At 36.0% G+C, this 21,265-nt stretch overlaps 1 protein-coding gene and 1 non-coding gene across 2 annotated transcripts; one reads left to right on the forward strand and one right to left on the reverse strand.

Moving 5' to 3' along the window:
- Positions 1–6,970: 6,970 nt before the first annotated feature.
- LOC148878045 (uncharacterized) lies at positions 6,971–8,454 on the forward strand. The gene is made up of 2 exons (XM_088948189.1): positions 6,971–7,785; positions 8,249–8,454. The coding sequence occupies exons 1-2, from the start codon at positions 7,320–7,322 to the stop codon at positions 8,314–8,316; spliced, it is 534 nt and encodes a 177-aa protein (XP_088804315.1). The 5' UTR covers positions 6,971–7,319; the 3' UTR covers positions 8,317–8,454.
- A 4,982-nt stretch (positions 8,455–13,436) lies between these two features.
- On the reverse strand, positions 13,437–13,518 carry TRNAS-AGA (transfer RNA serine (anticodon AGA)). The gene has a single exon. It is a non-coding gene; the product is annotated as a tRNA-Ser (tRNA).
- Positions 13,519–21,265: the final 7,747 nt, after the last annotated feature.

Below are 21,265 nucleotides of genomic sequence, written 5' to 3' on the forward strand. Positions count from 1 at the left end.
AAATAAAAGTATATTGTTTTGCCTTTTAAAACAAAAATAGAGTTCAAAAACATGTTTTTGTTCTTGGGAATATCTATGTTGCTCAGAAAGATATGATATCAGAAGGGGTTTTGAACAATTCTCCTCTCCCCGAGTGAATTTTGATAAATACCACCTGATGTGAGGCTGGTTAATTGGTATATAACTCAAACTTAAGTGGAGGTTATTTAATTGGCATTTGATTTTCTAGTTTTTGAATCAATCGAGCAAAGGATATTCATTAGATAGAAGTAAAAAACAAACAGAACATAGACGAGGCTCGAGAGATCAGAGCGAGCAAGAGCCACTAACCGGTTTGGGCAATTAAACAAGAAACAGCCCTGATCCTGCAACTAATTAAAACATGAGCAACACTATTAAGGCATTGATTCTAATACTTGCTCGTTAGAGACTTAGAGAAGGTGAGTGTGACCGTGTGAGAAACAGCACACGTTTTAAGGAAATAATAAAATAAAGCAAGCATATATGCCAGAACTTTATTAGAAGAAAAGTGGGCCAGAAGAGCAAGCGGTAGGTAGGCTAAATTTGTCCAAGAAAATCCAAACAACCCATGTACAAAAAAATCTTTAGGGAAGCATAAGAGACATTCCAAATAATACTACGTTCATAAAAAGGGGGCGATGTATCTGGGTGACAGGGTATAGCCGGTTTTAATTTTAAAGAAATCATACTAATCCCAATTAAACATCCTTTCTTCCTTTTTTTTTTTTTTTCTCTGTAACCCTAATGAATCAATGAAGGCCATCAACTCACGAAAATGAACCAAACAGAACATCGGTTTCTTTGAAGTGTATATTTGGCTTTAGTATGGAAAACGCTTTGGGTTTGGAATTTGGCTTTGTCTTGCCAGCCTGAAGCCCAGATGGAAAAAGGACAAGGCCAGGTAGGCAAATTTTCTTGGCTTAGAGAGGGCCTACCTACCAGGCTACCAAGCTACCATGATCTAGGGTGGTTTTTGTTTGGGTGTGTGGGTGCGGTTTCAACTCTCAACTCAGTTAGGAGGCAGCCCATTGTTAAGTTGAGATGCCAGCTTGGAAAAGCCTGTTGAGGTGGGTCCTAGGAAACCCATCTCCTGCAAGCTGCAACAACAAATCACAAACCAAAAGCTTCTAAGTCTACCGAAACAACCAATAAGTTGTATGTAGCATCATGATGGAGTGTTCTGGACTGGACTGGCAAAACAGAATTCAAGGAGAGTAGAGTGAGCAATTGCTTTGAATTGATAACAATGATACTGATATCAGTACCACAGAATAGATTCTATTTTAAGCAATAATAAACGATTTTATATATACACGGCATTATTACTTTTAAGTTGTTCAGTAACTAAACTCTGATCTGGCACCGGAGGCTACCTACAGTAGAGAAGATATGGCAATACAAATGGAGAGATACCCAAATCGATTGGAATTGTAAATCATGTCATGAATTCCAGAATGACATTGTCTGTGTGTGTGTAGTTGGTAGTGCAAGGTTTTTTGACAGTAATAGGCCATGGAGCATTATTGTGTCCTTATGCTAATGATAGCTCATGGTCATGGACTACTTAATGAGATTGTTCACCATTATCTCTGTTATATTATTACAATTATTAAGGTTGAACCATTTTTTAACCACTAATAATGGTTCACATGTAGTATAGTAAGTTGAAGTTTTTTAATATAGAAAAAAATAATAAAAAATAGTGCTAAACTCAGAAAATAGAATAGCCACTTAGCCAGCCAATCATCAATAATTTAAATTTATGGTCATAATAATTAATTAATTATCTACCCTTTTTAATCTTGTAATTATCTAATTATCTTATAAATAGTTTTCGTCTTTACTTTAATTATAATAAAGGCCTAATGGGAATGAATAAATCAACTGTTTACACCCGGGTCTACACTTCTCTCTCACCTTCTCAACCTTGCTCACTTGTGAAGTCTCAGGCTTTCTTTTGAGGCAAAGCTGATGCTTATTGCCAGAAAGCAACAATGGGAACCCTACCATCAAGCTGTCAGCTAGTCCTATTTGAAAGTTGAAACCACACAAAAACCATTTATTTCATTCCAAAATCCAAACCCTTTTTAGTGTACCGGTGGTCCAATCCAACGCTCTCCGGTCTCCGCTCTCTGTCCTGTCCCACTCGCCCGCCATCTCTGCGCCTCTTCCGCACTGATCGTAGCGTTGATCAGGTCTCCCCAAAAGAAAATAAAAACAAAAGAAAAATTCTGACTTTGTCTTGACATTTGCCATCAACCCCATCGGATTCCTGGAAAAAGGTTTCAATTCATGGCTCCTGAGCTCACGAGTCCCTCGAGCTCAAACTCCAACATCTCCATCTCTCATCAAAATACAGGAAAAAAAAGAGTCTAAATATGGCAACCCAGAATGTCGCTAGCGTAGCGTTTTAGTAAGGGAAGAGAGTTGATATGACCATGAAAACTCTACCAATATAACCATACACCTTTTAAGTATGGTTTTCAAAATCGGATAGGACCAGACAGTCAAGATAGGAAAAATTAGGAATCGGGCACCGTTTTACTCTAAAATTGTCATTTTGGTAAAAAAAACCATTGCCATTGAGATCCGGGCAATAAAACCATTAAAACAGTTCAATGGTTTTTAGCTACTTTCTTTTAAAATTTTTAATTTTTTATCAGAATGGACTGCTCATTCATTTTGAACGATTAGACCATTCGACCAAAAACCGAACCCCTCAACGGTTCGTTGTCTGATTTGATTATAAAAAACTTGCTTTTAAGTTTTAATAAACATGCTTAAAATTGAATTGAAGGTGCACTCACCATAACCATAATGAGATGCTCACCCTCTGATCTCCATATCTCAGGATCCGGGCCCATCATCAAACAGTTCGGCAGCCATGTAATTTCTGAATCATTTAAATTGCATTGATCCTTGTGCAGTGGAGGTCCATGGCTATTAGTGAAGACTGAAGAGGGCATCTCATGGCTGTTACGATGAGAGCGTCTCCGTCTTCATTATAGCACAGCTAAAAGTTAAAAAGAAAGAAAGATTTGTATAAAGACCAAAACAGCCTCGTCAATAGTGTTAATTGTGAAATAACAAAAAAGAGAATCACATACTAAGACTACTGTTGTTTGTTAATTGTTGCCCACCACAATAGAAAAGAGGAAAAAAGAACCCTTGGTTCACCCTCAGAATCGAAATCGGATTCAGTCAGTAGCCTTGCATTGAGAATATCTCTCAATTAAATAAAGCACAAAAATAAGGAGATGTTGGCAGTGCAAGGCCTGTTGGATTGGTGGTGAGATGGGATATATGACAGACAATACAAGGCAGGGTGGCAGGAGATGGATCATGGATGATAACTAGATTCCAATCTGACATAATATAAAAGGGTTTTCTCTTCACGGGTGGGGTGCATGGAGGGGGCCCTGATTAAATTGCTACAGGGAATCTTGATTTTGGGTGCACAAAAGATTCCATGCAGCATGCAGCATGCTCGCTGTGGCACAGAGGGAAAAGGAGACAATTGAATTGATGAACACCAATGCCCTTGCTTTGCTTTGCTGCTGTCCCTCTTTCTTCCCAGCTCCCCTACTCACAACTGCAAATATACTAACTTCATAGTGTTTCCGTTCGAATTTGGAGCTTTTCTAGTTTTTTTTCCCCTTTTCTATCACTAACACAATTCCCCATCCATCTCTCTTACGTCCTTGCTTGTGCCAAACTGCAAAACCTCGTATTGGATTGGAAATAGGAATTGTTTTTATTTGAGCCCGTCACAGATTCATTTGCTGTGTTTAGTTTGAACGAAAAAGTAAGGAAAGAAAAGTAATGTAGAAAAACCTTTATAAATTTTGTATTGGTTTTCTATTTTTCTCCTTCCTTTTCCTACTTTTTTTCCTTCAAACCAATATGAAGTAATAGTTTTTAGGCCCATATCCAATAGCCATTTCAGTATTATGAAAAGATAATAAAATCACATGTTACAAGTCCTTTCTGGCCACGATGCGGAGGATGAGAGTTAATTGGACAAGAATCAAGTACCAATCCCAAATAAGATTTCTTTGTTGAGTCCAACTGTATAAATTTTTATAGCATGTAAAACCCTCAAAATTTCATTCATGCTTGAGTTATATGGCAACAATTCCCATAAAATGCACCTTAAATTTTTCTTTGTTTGGATATAAAATTTTAGAGTAGAGAATGCAAAATAGAGTGAGGGGATGAAAAGCTTTTCCAAGTGCAATAATGTCAACCGGGTCAGGTTTGACATGGATTGAACCAAACCTGAACCTGAAACCAAACACCCCACCCTGCTATATGAAGTATGAATATAGAAACAATGGTGGCATGTAATGTAAGCAGGGAAAGGTGGAGAGATATGAAAAGATGAAAAATATAAATAAGAATTTAATACTTACAATAATAGAGAATCAAAAGACAGAACAAATAAATCATATCTACATAAAACACTTGAGGTGCTTATGGTGTTGCAATCTAGAAATGACTTATAGCTCAACCCAAAATAAGAACAAATTGACCTTTCTCAACCTTAACCAATAAAAGGGCATTTCTCAACAGGAGCCCAGCCCTATTGTGACCAAAATTCACATCAAACTTGTTATTAGGAATGGCAACGGAGCGAGGATCATATTCTCTATTTTCGATCCTGATTCTCAAATTAACCTTTATCATATCTCCGATTTCCGTTGAGGGTAAAATTTGTCCTCCATGATGGGTTCCCCAAAAGGATCTTAATTTTTGAATTTTTTTGGATAACAAAATTTTTTTGAAAAATAAATTTGTTTAAAATAATAAAAACTTTAAATTATAAATAATATTTTAAATATGTTTTGATATATATATATATATATATATATATATATATAATAAATAATATAATAATATATATCTAATATAAATAACATTTAATATATATATATAATATCGAGGTCAGGGCGGGGCGAGAACATCAATCCCCTTTTCCGACCCTGACCCCGATTAGGGTCTTATTAATCCCAATCCCCATCTCTATCCCTGCACTTCCAAAACAATCCTATCTCTGACCCGATCGAATCAAGGATGCTGGGTCCCCATTGGGGATGGGAAAATTGTCATCCCTACCTGTTCCAATAGGAATAGGGTGGTGGAATAGGGCGGTTTACCCAATTAACCTACCCCATTGACATTCATAGCCATTGACAGCCTCCACTAGTGAACATTTGCCAATGGTCGTCGACAATGGTAGTCCGGTAGATGGTAGATGCTTAGATAAGAAGAGAAATGACAGGAGTAAAACAATCAATCTATTTTCTTCGTTATATTTCCTTCCTCTTAATGCTGAGTAAAATTTTGATTCAATTTTTACCCTATACAAGATTTACCTCTAAAAAAGATGTAAATGGAGTTGGAGTGTTGCAACTTGCAAGTTTTACTTGCCTAATGGTGCATACAATCTTATCAAACAAAAAGTATGCAAAATTTGCAATTTGCACTTTGGTCCACTACCATAATTGAAATAATTTGAGCCAAGGCAAGAAAAGGAAGCCCCTTTGAATCAACAATTTTACTGTTTCCTCTTGAGTGACATGCAATGGCTAAAATGCCCCTCCATCACTTTATCCTTGCTAATCAACATCATAAGGTGGGCCATGGTCCTTTTCTCCACAATCCTACCATTTATAATTAGGAAAATTACTGATACAGGGACTTGTAAACTTTCACTTACAAGCACAGAAGTATATGTGACAAAAATCTTTGTGAAAAATGTTCTCCGGTGGAAACTATTTCTGTTCATAGGTCCTCTGTGCTCAACCTCTACCGAGCTATTTCTAAAATGTCTTTCACATCCAATCTTTACACTTTTCATTGTTTTGAAGAATATCTTCTAAGATGAAGAAGATTTTTGCCGTGCTTTTCCTTGTTTTTGTACATTTTACAATGCCAAAAAAATATATATATATATTATTTTACCTTTTATTTTTTTATCTTTATATTTGTATTTTCAATTAATTATCTATTCATTTGGGTGATATTTGATATTAAGGTTTGATCATGGTTTCATAAATCAAGTGGTATTTATTTGGATTGATCACTATCCATTAGCATAGATTTTTTTCTTGGTATTATTGTTCTTTTCTCATATAATGGCTACACCATGCAATTTGATAAATAATTCCAGGTTGCCTGTATATTTCGATAAATTATTGATTTCCCTACTTTAAAACAGTAACAAGTAGGGAAATTTAAAACAAAAACAAGAGGAGGATATATGTATTATAGGTGGAGGTTTTGCAAAACAAATAAAAAATTGTGACTATAATTTTCACTTGTTTATTTGGTGCAACTAAGTGCCCTTGTGGCATGCCACGTAAGTAAAAAGGATGAACTCAAACAAAAAGAAGAAAGTGAGGGAAGAGAGAAAATGCCTAGCTGGCCCTGACATAGTAGAAATGCCTTCCATAAATGACTATGGTACGGTACCAGAAACCTGTTAGGATTTTCATTTCTAAAAACTAGGTTTCATTGAAAACCAGAAAGGAAACAATAAAATAAATATTCATTTTTAAACTTTTTCTTCTTAACCGGTAAAAAAGTTGAAGGAACACAAAATGGGAATAATTTTAGAAATAAGGAAAAATAGTTTGAAGAGTATACCAAAATATTATTAGTCGTCATAACTCATAAGGGATTAAAGCCGTACGTTTATTTTTTTTTGTAATTTTAGCTTTCTAATCAATTTTCGTGGAGGCTATAATATCATTAGCAGTGTGTCCCATTCATAAAGGATGGGGATCACCATTCTTTGCGTCTTGACATGTTGGACAGATGCCTTATCAATTGGCCCATCTACAAACCTCTGCATGAATCAGCAACATCAAATAACATTTGGTCTGCCTAATTCTTAGTTACTAAAAAAAAAAATCTTATTTAATAAAATCTTCTCCGCCGTGACGCCGTCCAATAATCTGATTTACGAATCCGAATCGCAATTCACCTCATCATCGCGTATTTACTATGTTGAGTTTTGGCATTTTAAGGGTACCATCAATGACACGTGGCAGATGAACAAACCACAGGATTGAACTACTTTTCTTTAATCCGGAAAAAGGGTTCAAAATTAGAATCTTAGACTCGTGGGAAGCAAGGGTATTCTAGTAAATTTAACGAGACAGACCCCTCTGATTGAGTTTACACATTCGCCCTCCGTGTCTCCTACCGTAATTCTTTTAAGCCCCATCAAAACCTCTTTGTCATCGTCCCTCTCCCTCGGCCATTGTGTCTTCATTCCTCACCATTGGAAGGCTATGGCGGTACCACAGAGTCGCTCCGTATTGGCTCTTCTAGGATTGTTAGGGATTTTGATCCTCGATCTTCATCGGGTGCAAGCCGATTCGATTCACGATCTCCTTAAGAGCAGAGGATTGCCCGTAGGCCTCCTTCCTAAGGCTGTGAAATCGTACACTCTCGACGATCATGGCCGCCTGGAAGTCTTCCTCGATCGCCCTTGTTTGACGAAATTCGAGAGTAGAGTCTACTTCGACAGCGTTGTAAAGGGTAATCTCAGTTATGGCGAGCTTACAGGACTTGAGGGTCTCTCCCAGGAAGAACTCTTCCTGTGGTTACCTGTCAAAGACATCATACTCGACGACCCATCATCGGGTGTCATCTTGTTCGACATTGGAGTCGCTCATAAGCAGCTCTCACTTTCTCTCTTCGAAGATCCTCCAGAATGCAAGCCGGAAGCTCAAGGCACTCTGAGTCTTGGATCAGGTTCTTTGTATTTCTCACTGATCCCCAACCCATAACCATGTTTCTCATTTGATCGTCACACCCGTTTCAATTCAATTGATTTGAGTTTTTTCCTGCAATTAATTTTCGTGGGGATGCAACCGTTTTCAGATTCCGATTTAGAATTTTTCTTTTGTGTTTTAACCGTGAAAGATGAATTGCATTTATTGCTGCTTATTAGAAACCGATTAGTCGATCTCTGTCTTTGACGACTTTTGCTTCTGCTCCCACTGAACTTGAATTCTGATTTTCTTTCTTCGGAATATTTCTGTGGGTCGAAATTAATTGCCGTTTATGGGTATCCCAGTTAGTGGTATTCCCAGGTTAACCAAAAATTGATTCTGATAAATTAACATTTCCATTTTTAGTACAGTATTCTGTTTAATGTCGTTCCCTTCCGAATTTAACCAAAGATAAAAAATTGGTTGTGGTTGTGGCATTGCAGGCGGTTGGCAGGAGGATGAGAGAAAGGAAAAGGGAATTGGAGTGGAGATGAAACCACAAATCCTTTGAGATCTTACTGTTCTTTTATTTTTATTTATATTCTCTTATTTTTTATTATTTTTAATCGAGAGTAACTGTGGGTAGATGTGATTAAGATGTAAAGATCGGAACAAAAGATTTTAATGGAGGTTTTTTTTTTTGTGTTTATCTACTTATCCGTATAATCAATCTAATTGGTTTTAACTGACCGGATTTTAATCAATTAGACAACTGAGCTGGAGCGAAATTGACGTATTAGGAAGGTTTTCTGACTCATTCTCTCGTCAACAGTCTGTTCCACGTACTCTCCTTCTAGAATCTAGACGATTAAAGGAGGTGGATAAGGAATCTCGCATTGGCTGATTGCTTTGTCTCTTATTATGTTTATCGACTTGTTAAGACGGAATTATTATCGTTAAGTCTAATTACTTATCTATTATCCATAGCCAAGGCCCGAGGATTTCGCATAATTCTGTTTTAACTTAGAAAGGTAGCCGTTAATTACAACGGGAAGGGTTGGACGGTGTGGTCACGGTTTCCTTGTGGGGGATAATTAGCTTTTAATCATGATTAGAAACGATACTTATGTGATATTAGGACTTAGGAGTTGATCACAGAAACAGACACGTCCAATGGGCCTACTTATATTAAAATATCTTTGACATTACCTCAAAGGCCTACAACGAGTTCATGCAACTCTTGAATACTCCGCCCGGCTTACATGCATGGTCATTGGCCCACGCACCTTTTTTTTTTCATGCGTCCCACACTCCCACCGTGTATGTGGGAGTTGCATAAAGTGGTTGTATAGGAAATGAATGTGGTGCAATCCCCAATTTTATGATAATAGTGTTGTGCAATGCTATAGGCGCAGCACTGCATCTGCTGCATGACTAGAGACTTATATTTGGCCCTTGCCGCTTAACAAGGCAAAGGATGACTTGAGACACGCACTCAAACAATCGTCCACCTGTATTGTCCCTGTGAAAAAGATTAGTAGCTTTCTTCATCTACAATTCTGTATCTTTTTGATAGCTACCCTATCAAAATGATCAGTGAGAATCAAATGGTCCTACATTATAAAGTACCTAACGTTGCGTTTGGTTTGACAGAAAATAAGAGAAACAAGACGTTTAAGTAAAGTTGTCAATCAAAAAATATTGTGAAACTCCTTGATAACTTTTCTCAATTTTATGTTTCTCTCTTATATTCTGTAAAACCAAACACAACCTTAAGTGGCATGGTGAGCTGATTTTCGCCTTTTGGGTTTACAAAGGTTGGCTATGGTGGTCATTGGAAACCATGCCGTAGAGAAGCATTGATCGTAATCATATACATTCGGGACTAAGACTATTCCTCGCCCAACCCAGCTAGGGTATAACTGGGCCACAGTAAAGACACGGGCTCAAGGCCTTGGTAACAAAACCTAGGCCCAAACCATTCCCCATCCGCGCATGGTGATAGAATAATGTCGTGTAACATACCTCGTGCTAAATTGTAGTCCATCTCCCTTTCAATTCCAGTTTTTCAAGTTTGGGGCCTTTGGGCTTTGGAGGATCTGTTATTCTTTGCTTGAAAATGTTTTTTTTTTTTCTTTTTTATACTACCTTCATTCCTAAATCAAAATCTTTCAGTTTTGGTGCTGTCGTGCCGATGAAGGTTAAATTGTAGTGTCTAGTGTGAGTTCAAATCAGCCCCCCACAAGATTGCCTCCTACAAGGTCCTACAGCATATCTTCACCTTGTATTGGGAACATTTCTTGATGATGATATCATCATTTCTGGAATTACCATCGGGAAATGTCTCCCAATACATGATAGGAATGTGTTGTGCGAAGTTGTTGGAGGCAATCTTGTGAGGGGCTGATTTGGTGTCGTCTAATGTTCACACATAGCTTCCTGACTTCACATTTTTCTGTTGTTAGCTTGAATTGATATTTGACCTCTCTGTCCTTATGTTTGCTCATCTGCTCTGCCTGGTATTTTGATCCAGCTGAAATTGGAATACTCTAAAAGCGTTTCCTTTTTAATATCTCACAGGACATCACAGGACACCAACAGTCGTGTAGGCAGGGATTTCATGTGGGATGGACCCGGAAAGAATTGTTGGTAATGGGGTGATGAAATTGAAGATGTGACAAAATCAGGCAATGCTGCCATCAGATACATAGCTCAATCAATTTATATCGGGAAAACCCCCAGCAGCCAGAACTTCTTTCATTGGTAAAGTTGTCATTCTCATCTTAGTGGCAGAAAACATGGGCGGCGATAGAAAGTAATCTCCTTAGAATTCGAAGGTCATTGTTGTTTGTTGATAGCCTGAACGGCTGAAATAGGAAAATTCAGCTGGCTAATAAAGTTATGTTCCTGTATTTCTCCTAGGAAGGTAATTCAAGAAATGGTCTAATTTAGAGTTTTAGACACGACAGGAGGTTTCTCTGACAGGTTGTTTCTCTTATCATATTGTAGCAGAAAGAGTTCGGGTCTATCACCAGGTAGGCCGTATTTATATATATATATATATATATATATATATAGGATAGGGGTTCTCTCTCCATACAGGAAATAGAATCTATTAGTGCCAGTAGATTTCCACTTGAGAGCAATCAAGTAATTACTGCCATATAAAAAACAGTAGTTACTGATTATTACATTAATTTAATAAATATAGGGAAATTGTCTTAAACTCACTACAAGTTTTTAGTATTTCTTTTAAACTCACCACAACTTTTCAAAACGTCTAAAGCTCATCATGTCATTAAGTTTTTATTTTCCAAAACTCACCTTCCGTCGGTGCACCATTAATGTTTCTTAGTAGAGGTGACCACGTCAGCATAAATAACAATTTTATGACTAAATCACCTTTGAATGGCGAGTTAGAGGAAAAGGATCTTTTTTCATTTTTTCATTTTAGTTTTTTGTTATAATTTCTAATGTTTTTATAATTTCTGTTTTTTTTTTTACATTTTTCTATTTTCTACAATCTATAAAATTTCCTGTATTTTTTGTTATTTATTTGCAATTTCTGTGTGTTTTCTATATTTTTTGAGTTTTTTCTACAATTATTATTTTCTGATTTTGTTTTTCAATTTCTATAGTTTTTATAATTTGAAAATAATTTTTTATTTTGAGTGCAATTTCTATAATTTTTTATATTTTTTGCAATTTCTGTGTTTTTATATATTTTATATTTGAAAATATTTTTTGAACTTTTTCCTTTTTATTATATCTAAATACTAAAATATATGTATATATTTTAAATTTTCTATGAAGGTTAAAATGGTAATATATTAATGGTCGTTAGTCTCTTTAATGTCAAGTTAGTGACATGGTGAGTTTTAGACATTTTGAAAAGTTGTTGTGAGTTTAAGAGAAATGCTGAAAACTCATGGTGAGTTTTTGACAATTTCCCATAAATTATATAATTAATAACTACTGTTATTATAAATATTGTTAATAACTAGATATTTACTTTAAAATTATAAATACTGTTATTAAAAAATGCTGTTAGTAAATTACTGATTATTGCAGTAATTTAATAAATATAAAATTAGTGACTATAATTAATAATTACTGTTATTATAAAAATTGTTAATAAATAGATATTTACTTTAATTTTACTTTAAATTAAAATTATAAATATTGTTATTAATAAATACTGTTAATAAATTTAGTAATTATTGTTAATACTAAAAATAATTAAAAATGTTATTAAAAGTATTGTTATTGATTATTTAATAAAATATTATAATTACTAACTATTATTGATAAACAACGTTCGTTTTATTTATTTTTGGTAATTATTAATTTAATGAATATTGTTAATAAATCCTATTCATAAGTTTAATATTTACTATTATATTAAAAATAACTAAATAATATTATTAAAACTATCATTAATGATTATTTAATTAAATAATATAATTACTTATTATTATTGATAAATATTGTTAATAACGTTTTGATAATCGACGGTTCGACCATCCGGTTAGAACTGATGGCCCATTTTGACAACAAAAATTGCAAGCAAAAAATTACAAACCGTTTTCGCCACCGATTTTTGGGTCAATGGTTCGATCATCCGGTTCGAACGGGACGGTCCATTCTGACAATAAAAACTATAGGCAAAAAATTGAGTTTGTGAGGTCCATTAAGTAGTATCATACGTGCTATGTCATTTGAGCGTATGGCTCATACAACCCAAAAATGGAATTGTTCTGGCCACCGATTTGTGGGTCGACGGTTCAACGTTCGGTTCAAACGGACAGCCTTTCTGACAACAAAATATTACAAGCAAAAAATTATGGAACCGTTCTAGCCAAAGATTTTCGGGTCGACGGTTTGATCATCCGGTTCGAACGGACGACCCATTTTGGCCATTGGTTTTTAGATTAACGGTTCGACTGTCCAGTTCGAAAAGACTGTCTGTTCTAACAACAAAAATAAAAAAATAAAAAAAGGCCAAAAACCATTGAATGGGTCAACGGGTTAACGGTTCGACCACTCGGGTCAATGGGCTATTGACTGATTCAATGGTTTTTGGCTAGGGTCTGGGATTGGGGTAAAACAGAATTGGTTGCCTAGACGATTCCCAATTAAAAAAAAAAAAAAAAAAAAAAACAGACAATCGGTTCTGACAAAAAGAAAATTACTGGCAAAAAATTGAGTATGAGGTCCATTAAGCGTGTTATGTCATTCAAGCGTGCGACTCATATGACTTGAAAATGAAACCATTCTAGCCACTGGTTTTCGGGTGGAAGGTTTAACTGTTTGGTTCGAATGGATGGCCCGTTCTATCAACAAAAATTGAAAAAATAAGAAAACGACCAAACACCATTCAATGGATCAACGGTTCAACCACCTCTGTTAATGGATCATTGACCGATTCAACAATTTTTTTTATCAACGACGAAAATTAGGATTAGACGGAATCGATTGCCTAGATAATTCTCAATTAAAAATATATAAAATGGTAAATCAAAGATTCGACCACTCAAATTAATGAATTGTTAGCAGATTCAACGATTTTTTTACGAGATTACAGAGTTTGAGATAATAAATGGTATCTTGAGACTAGTCGCCCTGCACCTGGTTAGATTTTTCATAGAATAGATGATCCTCAAAATTAAAATTTGCTTCGGGAACAAATGCCGTGGGCGGCAGGATTCGAACCTGCGCGGGCAAAGCCCACATGATTTCTAGTCATGCCCGATAACCACTCCGGCACGCCCACCCGACCGTTGACTTAAAAGTTTATTATTTCTATCTAACATAATTTTGGAAAGAACCAAATTTCTGCTCTGCTGCTCGAATTTGGTGATCTGCATAATTTAGAAAGGTAACTCAGCAATTAGGATTTCTAGTCATGCCCGATAACCACTCCCGCACGCCCACCCAACCGTTGACTTAAAAGTTTATCATTTCTATCTAACATAACCTTGGAAAGAACCAAATTTCTGCTACAGATCTGCTGCTGGAATTTGATGATCTGCATAATTTAGAAAGGTAACCCAACAATTAGGATTGCAAGAAAGGCCAAGTTAGGTTGGGTTGAGGCCAACCCTAGCTTAACCCTAAGTTCCAAACTCCAACCCTAACCCTAACTCAACCCGGCCTATCCAATTTAGCTCAAAGTCAATTTCGAGTTGGGTTGGGCTCCGATTAGACCTAATTCAACATTCTTCCCATCCTTTAAAATCTTGTAGAATTTCTTAATTTTATATCTTAACTTTTACTACATATATTAATTTTATGTTTTATTAGTATTTATTTGTTAATGTTTTTATTGGTTCTTTAAGTATAAATTTTAAAAAATAGTGTTTGAAATTATTATAGTTTATTATGAATTATAGCTTATAATAGATCTTTTATGGGCAATAAGCTATGGGTGCCAAACAATAAAGAGGAGATAAAGAATAAAATATTCAAAAAAAATGTTATTAAGGCTTTAATATTTCCAATTAGATATCATACATAGAAACAAATAGTTGTATGAAATCATATATATATAACATATATATTTATATATGATATATACTATATACTCGGGTTTGGGTTGGATCAAGTTGTCTGAGGGGTCAAGCCTAACCCAAATTTCAACCGTAACCTTAACCCGAGGATCAGGCATATTGGGTTGAGTTCGGGCCAACCCGGCCCAAGTTGCAGCCATACCAGCAATCGAGGGTCTGTTTGGTATTTGGTGGTCGGAAGTAATAAAAGCACTTCCCACGACTTGTTAATCGGTGTCATTCTCATTCATTCACTCCGCAATCTCAGGCTTAATCCTGTGAATTGCTCTTAAAAGTACCAATTCATGAAACCAGACAATAAATCAATAGGTAGTCCAAACTTACATCTGAAAGACTGGCCAATTTCAAACCGATCCCATTACAAAGGAATAGAAGGCTTCCAGCGAATACTCTTCCCTTCATCCCTTCTTTAAAAGGAAGAAAGAAAAGGAAAAAGGAAACGGAATTACTTCCAGAATAATTAACAAAGAGATGATGAGAAAATAAGTAAGCGAAGATCGAAGTGTGAATCAAAGATATATGCTTCCTGTCCTCTAAATCGATATATATTCTTTTTTTTTTTTGCTACTGTTTCCTGCTTTTTACAAGATCAAGACAAGCGCTGAACCCAGCTTGGCGAATAACACTACTTCCTCTTTCTTTTTATTATTCACGTCTAATAAAAGAATATGGAAAAAAAGAGAAAAAAAAAAGAATCAAAATTGATGGCCTGTTCATCCTAAGAACTCTCCATAGTATCTATTTTCACTTCCCTGTTTGATATGAATTGGAGAAACTCAAGACTTGACATCTGCATTTCTTCTTCTGGTAACCCGTATGTAGGCAAAAACAACAGCAAAGATGGCAGTGGCAATCCCTCCAATGATCACACCTCCACCCGCGGCCGATCCTCCGGACAAATGATGCTTCCCCATTCGTCTAATCCCCGGCGCTTCTGCGACCTCCGTCGACTCTCCCTCATCCTCTGATGATGGTGCTGCGGCACTCGAAACAGGTGGGTCCGAAGAACCAACAACACCCTTTTGGTGTTCGACCTCTGTTCCAGCCTCTGGTGCTCTGCTTTCCAAGTGTTGGTTCTCGTGAGCCATTGCCAAGACCATTAAGAGCTCAGTCATTACAAAGCAAACCAGAAGAAATCGAGACATCACCAGATGCTCTGTTGTTGTGAATGTTAACAGAGAGGTATAGTTGGCTTGATAGAGAGGCTATTGGTTATAATTCCACTGCTGCTGCTGCTTCTCGGACGCTACAACCAGAACTCCCCCTACGCTGGATTGCAGGAATCGCAGAGAAGATCAAGTGTTGCGATATTTATACAAGGGAGCTAGGAGACTAGCTAGACCTAGGATCCGTAGGGGCGCAGTTTTCACACTGAAGTAATTAGTTGAGAAAGAGGACGCGGACTTGTGCTGTTGAAACTTGAAGCCAAAGAGAAGGTTCCGTTTGTTGGGGTTCGGGCCTCTCCGTTAATTAATGCGGGGAAGAGTTTCTCTGTGGAGAGAGCGAGATCCGTTCCGGCCAGGTAGAAACTAGAAACTGGACACCTGTCTCTTGTTACAAACTGACAAATACATACAACTGGGTTTTCGATTTTCCAATACGTCGGTAAATCAGATAGCGTGCATCCTACCCGCATCAATACTTGCCCGTTTACATGATAACAAGACAAATACTGTTCTCGATTAGCCAACTCTGTGGACCACCACTTCTTCAAGGGTTTGGATTTTGATAAGTGATGCAGAAGATGAATGATCAGGTAAGGTGTATGTATAGTCGAACAACACCTTGTAGTTACTCTATGACTCGAAAGGCGAGGAGAGTGAGCTACAACTAACAACTTGATTTTTATACGGTGTTTGTGTTTGAAAAGAAAGAAAGAAAACAATGTTTCTTTCAAACCATCGAGCATCGACGCGGCTGACATTGCAATTTTTTGCAAATACAGCTGGGGAGTGGTAGGAGAAAAGTTGTCATTTAAAATTATCCTTCGCACGACTCACAACTGGGTGGAGTGGGAAGGATACTGGGTTGATGCCATAGGGTATTATGGGTCAAATGAAGGATATATTAAAAAGACTGTACTGCCCTGGTGAGTTAAGGGCATATCAGTAATTGAACTTCTTAAAGGGGTTTAATATGAAGATGACACGTTTTGATTCCTAATCAACAATTAATGGTTATGGTATATGGAGGATGACTATTACTCGATTTTGGACGGAAAGTTAAAAGTTCTTTTTCTTTGTTGATTGTTGATTGTTATACTCACCAGTCAACATGACCAGCTGCTTTTTTTTTTTTTTTTTTTTATCTTTATTTTCTTTTTCTTGTTCCTTTCACATAGCCATAGCTCTATAATGCGTTCTTCCCAAGTCAGAGAGCAAAGTAGAAATTCACATTTTTCCTTCCAAACATTCACCGAGTCTGAGCCGGGGCAAGTATTTTGGTGGTCTGGGTTGAGTCCGGATCGATTCTCCACACTGCACGCCTTACACCGACCTCAATATGTTTTTGCGCACATTAGGAACATTTGACCTCACAATATGTTTTTGCGTGAACATTTTCTGTATTTGAATTTATTATTTATGGAAGATGTTTTCAATACAAGGTGTGATGTGGCTGTGAGATTGGTGTGAGACACACTATATGAAAAGCAAATTTCAATTCGTCTGGGTTGAGTACAAACGTAAATATGTATCACATAAATACATACAAAATAATATAAAATATAAGATTTTGCACTCTACATATTTGCATTTATACTGTTTCCAAACTCAGCCTTAAAAGTGCTAATTACAGACTCAACCACTCAATACTAGTGTTTACAAGGCAAAACGGGGTGAATTATTTATAAAGTTTCAAAATTTCCTCATGTATAGAGGTACCGTGTATTATAATGTATAAGCCTTCCTTTTTATTTTCTTCGGTATCAGCCTTGTTTTGATACAAGAAATATTAAGTTTTTTTTTAATTTTAATATTTTCAGGAGATAGGCGTTGTCAGGACTGGCTCCTATAAAATTTTCAAATATATACATATATAATAAAAAATAGTGACAACAATGTTAGGAATCTACCTACCTAAGAAGATTCTCTAGTTTAAATAAACATTGAATAAAAATTATTGGTAATCCAATTGAAAGATATTTATTTTAAATTGGGTAAATTTCTTAAGCTACCCTTTTAGTTTAGCTAATTGACTAAGTATACCCTTATTGTTTGAAAATTGACTAACACTACTCTTATTGTTTTTGACAATTGGCTAACACTTTCCTTACCGTTAGTACCACTTAATATTCCGTTAACAAAAAGATAAAAAAGACTATTTTACCCTTTATTCTTCTTCAAATTTTCAAAATAAAATAGAGAAAATGGAAGAGAGAGAAAGAGAGAGAGAGAGAGAGAGTACACGTCTAGATACCACCTTCTTCAATGAGTATGATCTTTGATGCTTGTGGATCAACTTCCGACTGCCATTAATTTCTAGTCGGAACTGGTATTGGCATGGAGAGCATCAACGGATTCCCTTCAAGTATCCAGAAACTATTGATCTTACTAGCATTTGCTCTAATTAGAGATTCCAAAGTCTTTGTCTTCCCACAAGAAGATGGAGGTGGGGAAATCTCTTCCTTACAAAGTTCAGAGTCCTCTTTCACTTGCAGAACCTAGTTTTTATGATTTAGGTTAGCCTCAAGCTCCAGTGAGCCACCATCTGTAGAAACACCTCTGATACGGGTTTCTCGGCCATTAGTTCTCCTTATACTATCATCGGTCTGTGTTGAAGCATCAGTGGCTCCATCACCATTACAAACCTTGTACTCTATCAAGCTCAAAGATCCACCCCGAGGGGGATTCATTCCAACTCTATAATCTGGGGACATACTGGAAGGACTCAATCGTTGAAGTGGATGGGAGATTTCCTCTTCTTGACGCCTCATATCTTTCCCAGCCATGCTCGAAGAAGATGAAGATGCCTCTTGGCTACGGACAGATGTAGGGTCTTGCAATTACTTCGGGGCCTAGAACTTTGTGCTACCATTTGGACTAAAACGATCTAGGGAAAAGAAAGCCAAACTTGAGGACCTTGATTTTCCTTATTTCTGGCATGATACAAGCAATTCATCTTTGTAATGAAATAATCCATCTGTTTTGCGATTACCTGAATGGAATGATTCTTCAAAGAGCTCGGAACCTTTAAGAACGTATTCATTCCCATGTGCAGGAAGAATCAAGTCATCCTAAAAAAGATCATGCCAAACAAAACCATTTTTATATCTCCTGCACCAATCCCATAGGGGAAACCGCGATGCCACTACTCTTGAGCATTCACCTCTTACAAGACCATGAGTACATGGAAGGCATGCCTCTTCCTCTCAGAACATTAAGCCTGACAATTACATCTGCAAAACACAAAAGTCAAATAACTAATTTTGCACCCAAATTTAATGGGTATCTTGAATCAATGATCAGATAACTAATTTTGCTTCCTATGAATTAATTTTAAGAAGGAAGAGAGGGAAATGACTGAGAGATTGAGGGAAAGAGAAGACCACCAATAAAGGTGGTGGAAACGGTAGAAAGGCGGGAAGAAGGAGAAGAAAAGAGAAAAGGAGAGAGAGAGAGAGAGAGAGAGAGAGAGGGAAATTGTTGCTGCCCTCCATGCCAATTCTAGTTCCGTCCTGAATTTAATGGCAGCCGGAAGTTGATCCACCAACATCAAAGATCAGACTCGTTGAAGAAGGCGATATCTAGACATGTACTCTCTCTGTCTTTCCCCTTTTTTCTGATTTATTTTGAAATTTTGAAGAAAAATAAAGGGTATTATAGTCTTTTTTGTCTTTTTGTTAACGGAATATTAAGGGGTGCTAACGGTAAAGAAAGTATAAATCAATTGTCAGAAACAGTAGGGATAGCGTTAATCAATTTTCAAACAATAAGGGTACACTTAGTCAATTAGCTAAATTATAAGAGTAGTTTAAGAAATTTAACTAATTTTAATAAATAAAAAAATTTACCTAATTTTAATAAATAAATCAGTAGGCACAAGTTTTCATTTGTAACGCTAGCTTTTGGTATATTAGAGAACAGAGGGGGGGACCATTGTACTACTTTTTATTAAAGTATGTGGTTGGGAAGATTCCCTTGAAATTTGAAACTCAATGCAACATTCATACTTGGTGTTTACTAATTAGTGCATGTGAACTGTGATATCTCCATGCATGAGCTTTATAAGGATTAGAAATTCAGTGATTTCTCCATGCTTGGTGTTTCGGTGTTATTGGTCCTACTAACAGCTCATCATGAAAAGGGGGAACCCATTGTTGACTGAACCTGCTCATCGTTTTCTAATTGGACGGATGCTAGAGAGTTTTTTCCGATTTCAACTACACCAGCAGATTTGAATTCGATGACCTGGACGTCAAATTTTACAGTTTTTTCCACGATAAGCCTCGATCGATCTCGAGTTCTCCTTTCTCAACCATAAATTAATCATCCACTTTGGATAGGATTTTCTCATTGTAACTTGGGGCTTTCGGTTTCTCTGTCCCACTGAAACTTTTAGGTTTGGATTTCTTTCTTCACCCTGGGATATTGCCTACCCTTAAAATTAGCAAGTTTAAAATAAAGAAAATTGAATAACCTTGCACATAAAGAAAATGAAAATTGAATAATTCTTAGAAAATATACTTTATTTTATATCCTAGTCACCACCCCGGCTGCGGCTGGCTGTATTTCGTTTTATAGAAATATAGTACTAAGAGAAAAATTAAAGAGAAAGTTGAGAAAAAAAATTCTTAACAACTTTAATTTGCTCAACTTCCTATTTTCTGTCAGTTTAAACCAAACGAAGCCCATAAGAATTACCTAGCTAATTTGATTTTTGAATTACAAAAACAAATAAATAAGCTATTCCACAGTATTTTTGAATTTGGAGATCCATTTGGAGGATTTAAACATGAATATCAGATCATATATATATATATATATATATATATATATATATATATAGCTTTAGCTTCAGACTTTTGTTGGTAGAGAATAGATAAACAAACAATCCCAATAAATTAATAATTAAATAGATAAATGCCATATAAAAATTAAGAGGCGCTATTACGTGATGCCACATGCAAGAGTCCCATTCTACAGTCTACGCACGCTAGCGCACTCACGTGAATTACACACGTGAGTTTGTCGCCATAGTGATAGTAGGCAATACCTGTGACCACGTGTAGCTAGGCAAGACATACATGCTTGGGCAGGGAGAAATCTCTGCAGGCAGGCAGGAGGCAGGAGGTTCAGGTAGACAAAAAGGGAGGGAGGTAGAAAGTTCAAATCTTAGAGTTAGAGGCATGATCCCACAGACAGTGCGTAGTAAATTAATTAGAACTATATTAATTAATTTCATAATTAAATATGTTGATTAGATAGGGAACCTGTGATGTGGCTTTACCTCCCTATTGTCAATATTATAGTGTGTAGGCAAGTTAATTAAATCAAACTCCCACTAAGGCCATGTTTTGGGAGTGCTTAAAAATAAAAAATCTGGGACTATATCATCAACTATTTATTGGTGTTTGGAAAATAAGCAGGAAATAAGTGTTTGTTTTAAAAATAAGGGCTTATTTTTTAACTCCACATTTTTAGTTTTTTTTTAAGTGCTCATACAATAAGTATTTATTCGTATTTTTTCTCACAAAATTGTCTTCAATAAAGTTTTAGAATATCAATTATATCCTTTCAATATTGTTACTTTTAGCAACAATATTATTACTTTTACGAAAGCATTTTTATGAAAACGCTTTTATAAATGTGCTTTTACGAAATCACTTTTGTGAAAGTACTTTTATGAAATCATTTTTACATGAAAGCACTTATACGAAAATACTTTTATAAGAGAACTTTTCTGAACATACTTTTATAAAAACACTTTTACAAAAGTACTTTTATGAAAGCA

The sequence above is a fragment of the Nelumbo lutea genome, chromosome 1 (assembly GCF_056320005.1).
Source record: "Nelumbo lutea isolate HS-2025 chromosome 1, American lotus-T2T, whole genome shotgun sequence".
NCBI classification, from domain to species: Eukaryota; Viridiplantae; Streptophyta; class Magnoliopsida; order Proteales; family Nelumbonaceae; genus Nelumbo; species Nelumbo lutea.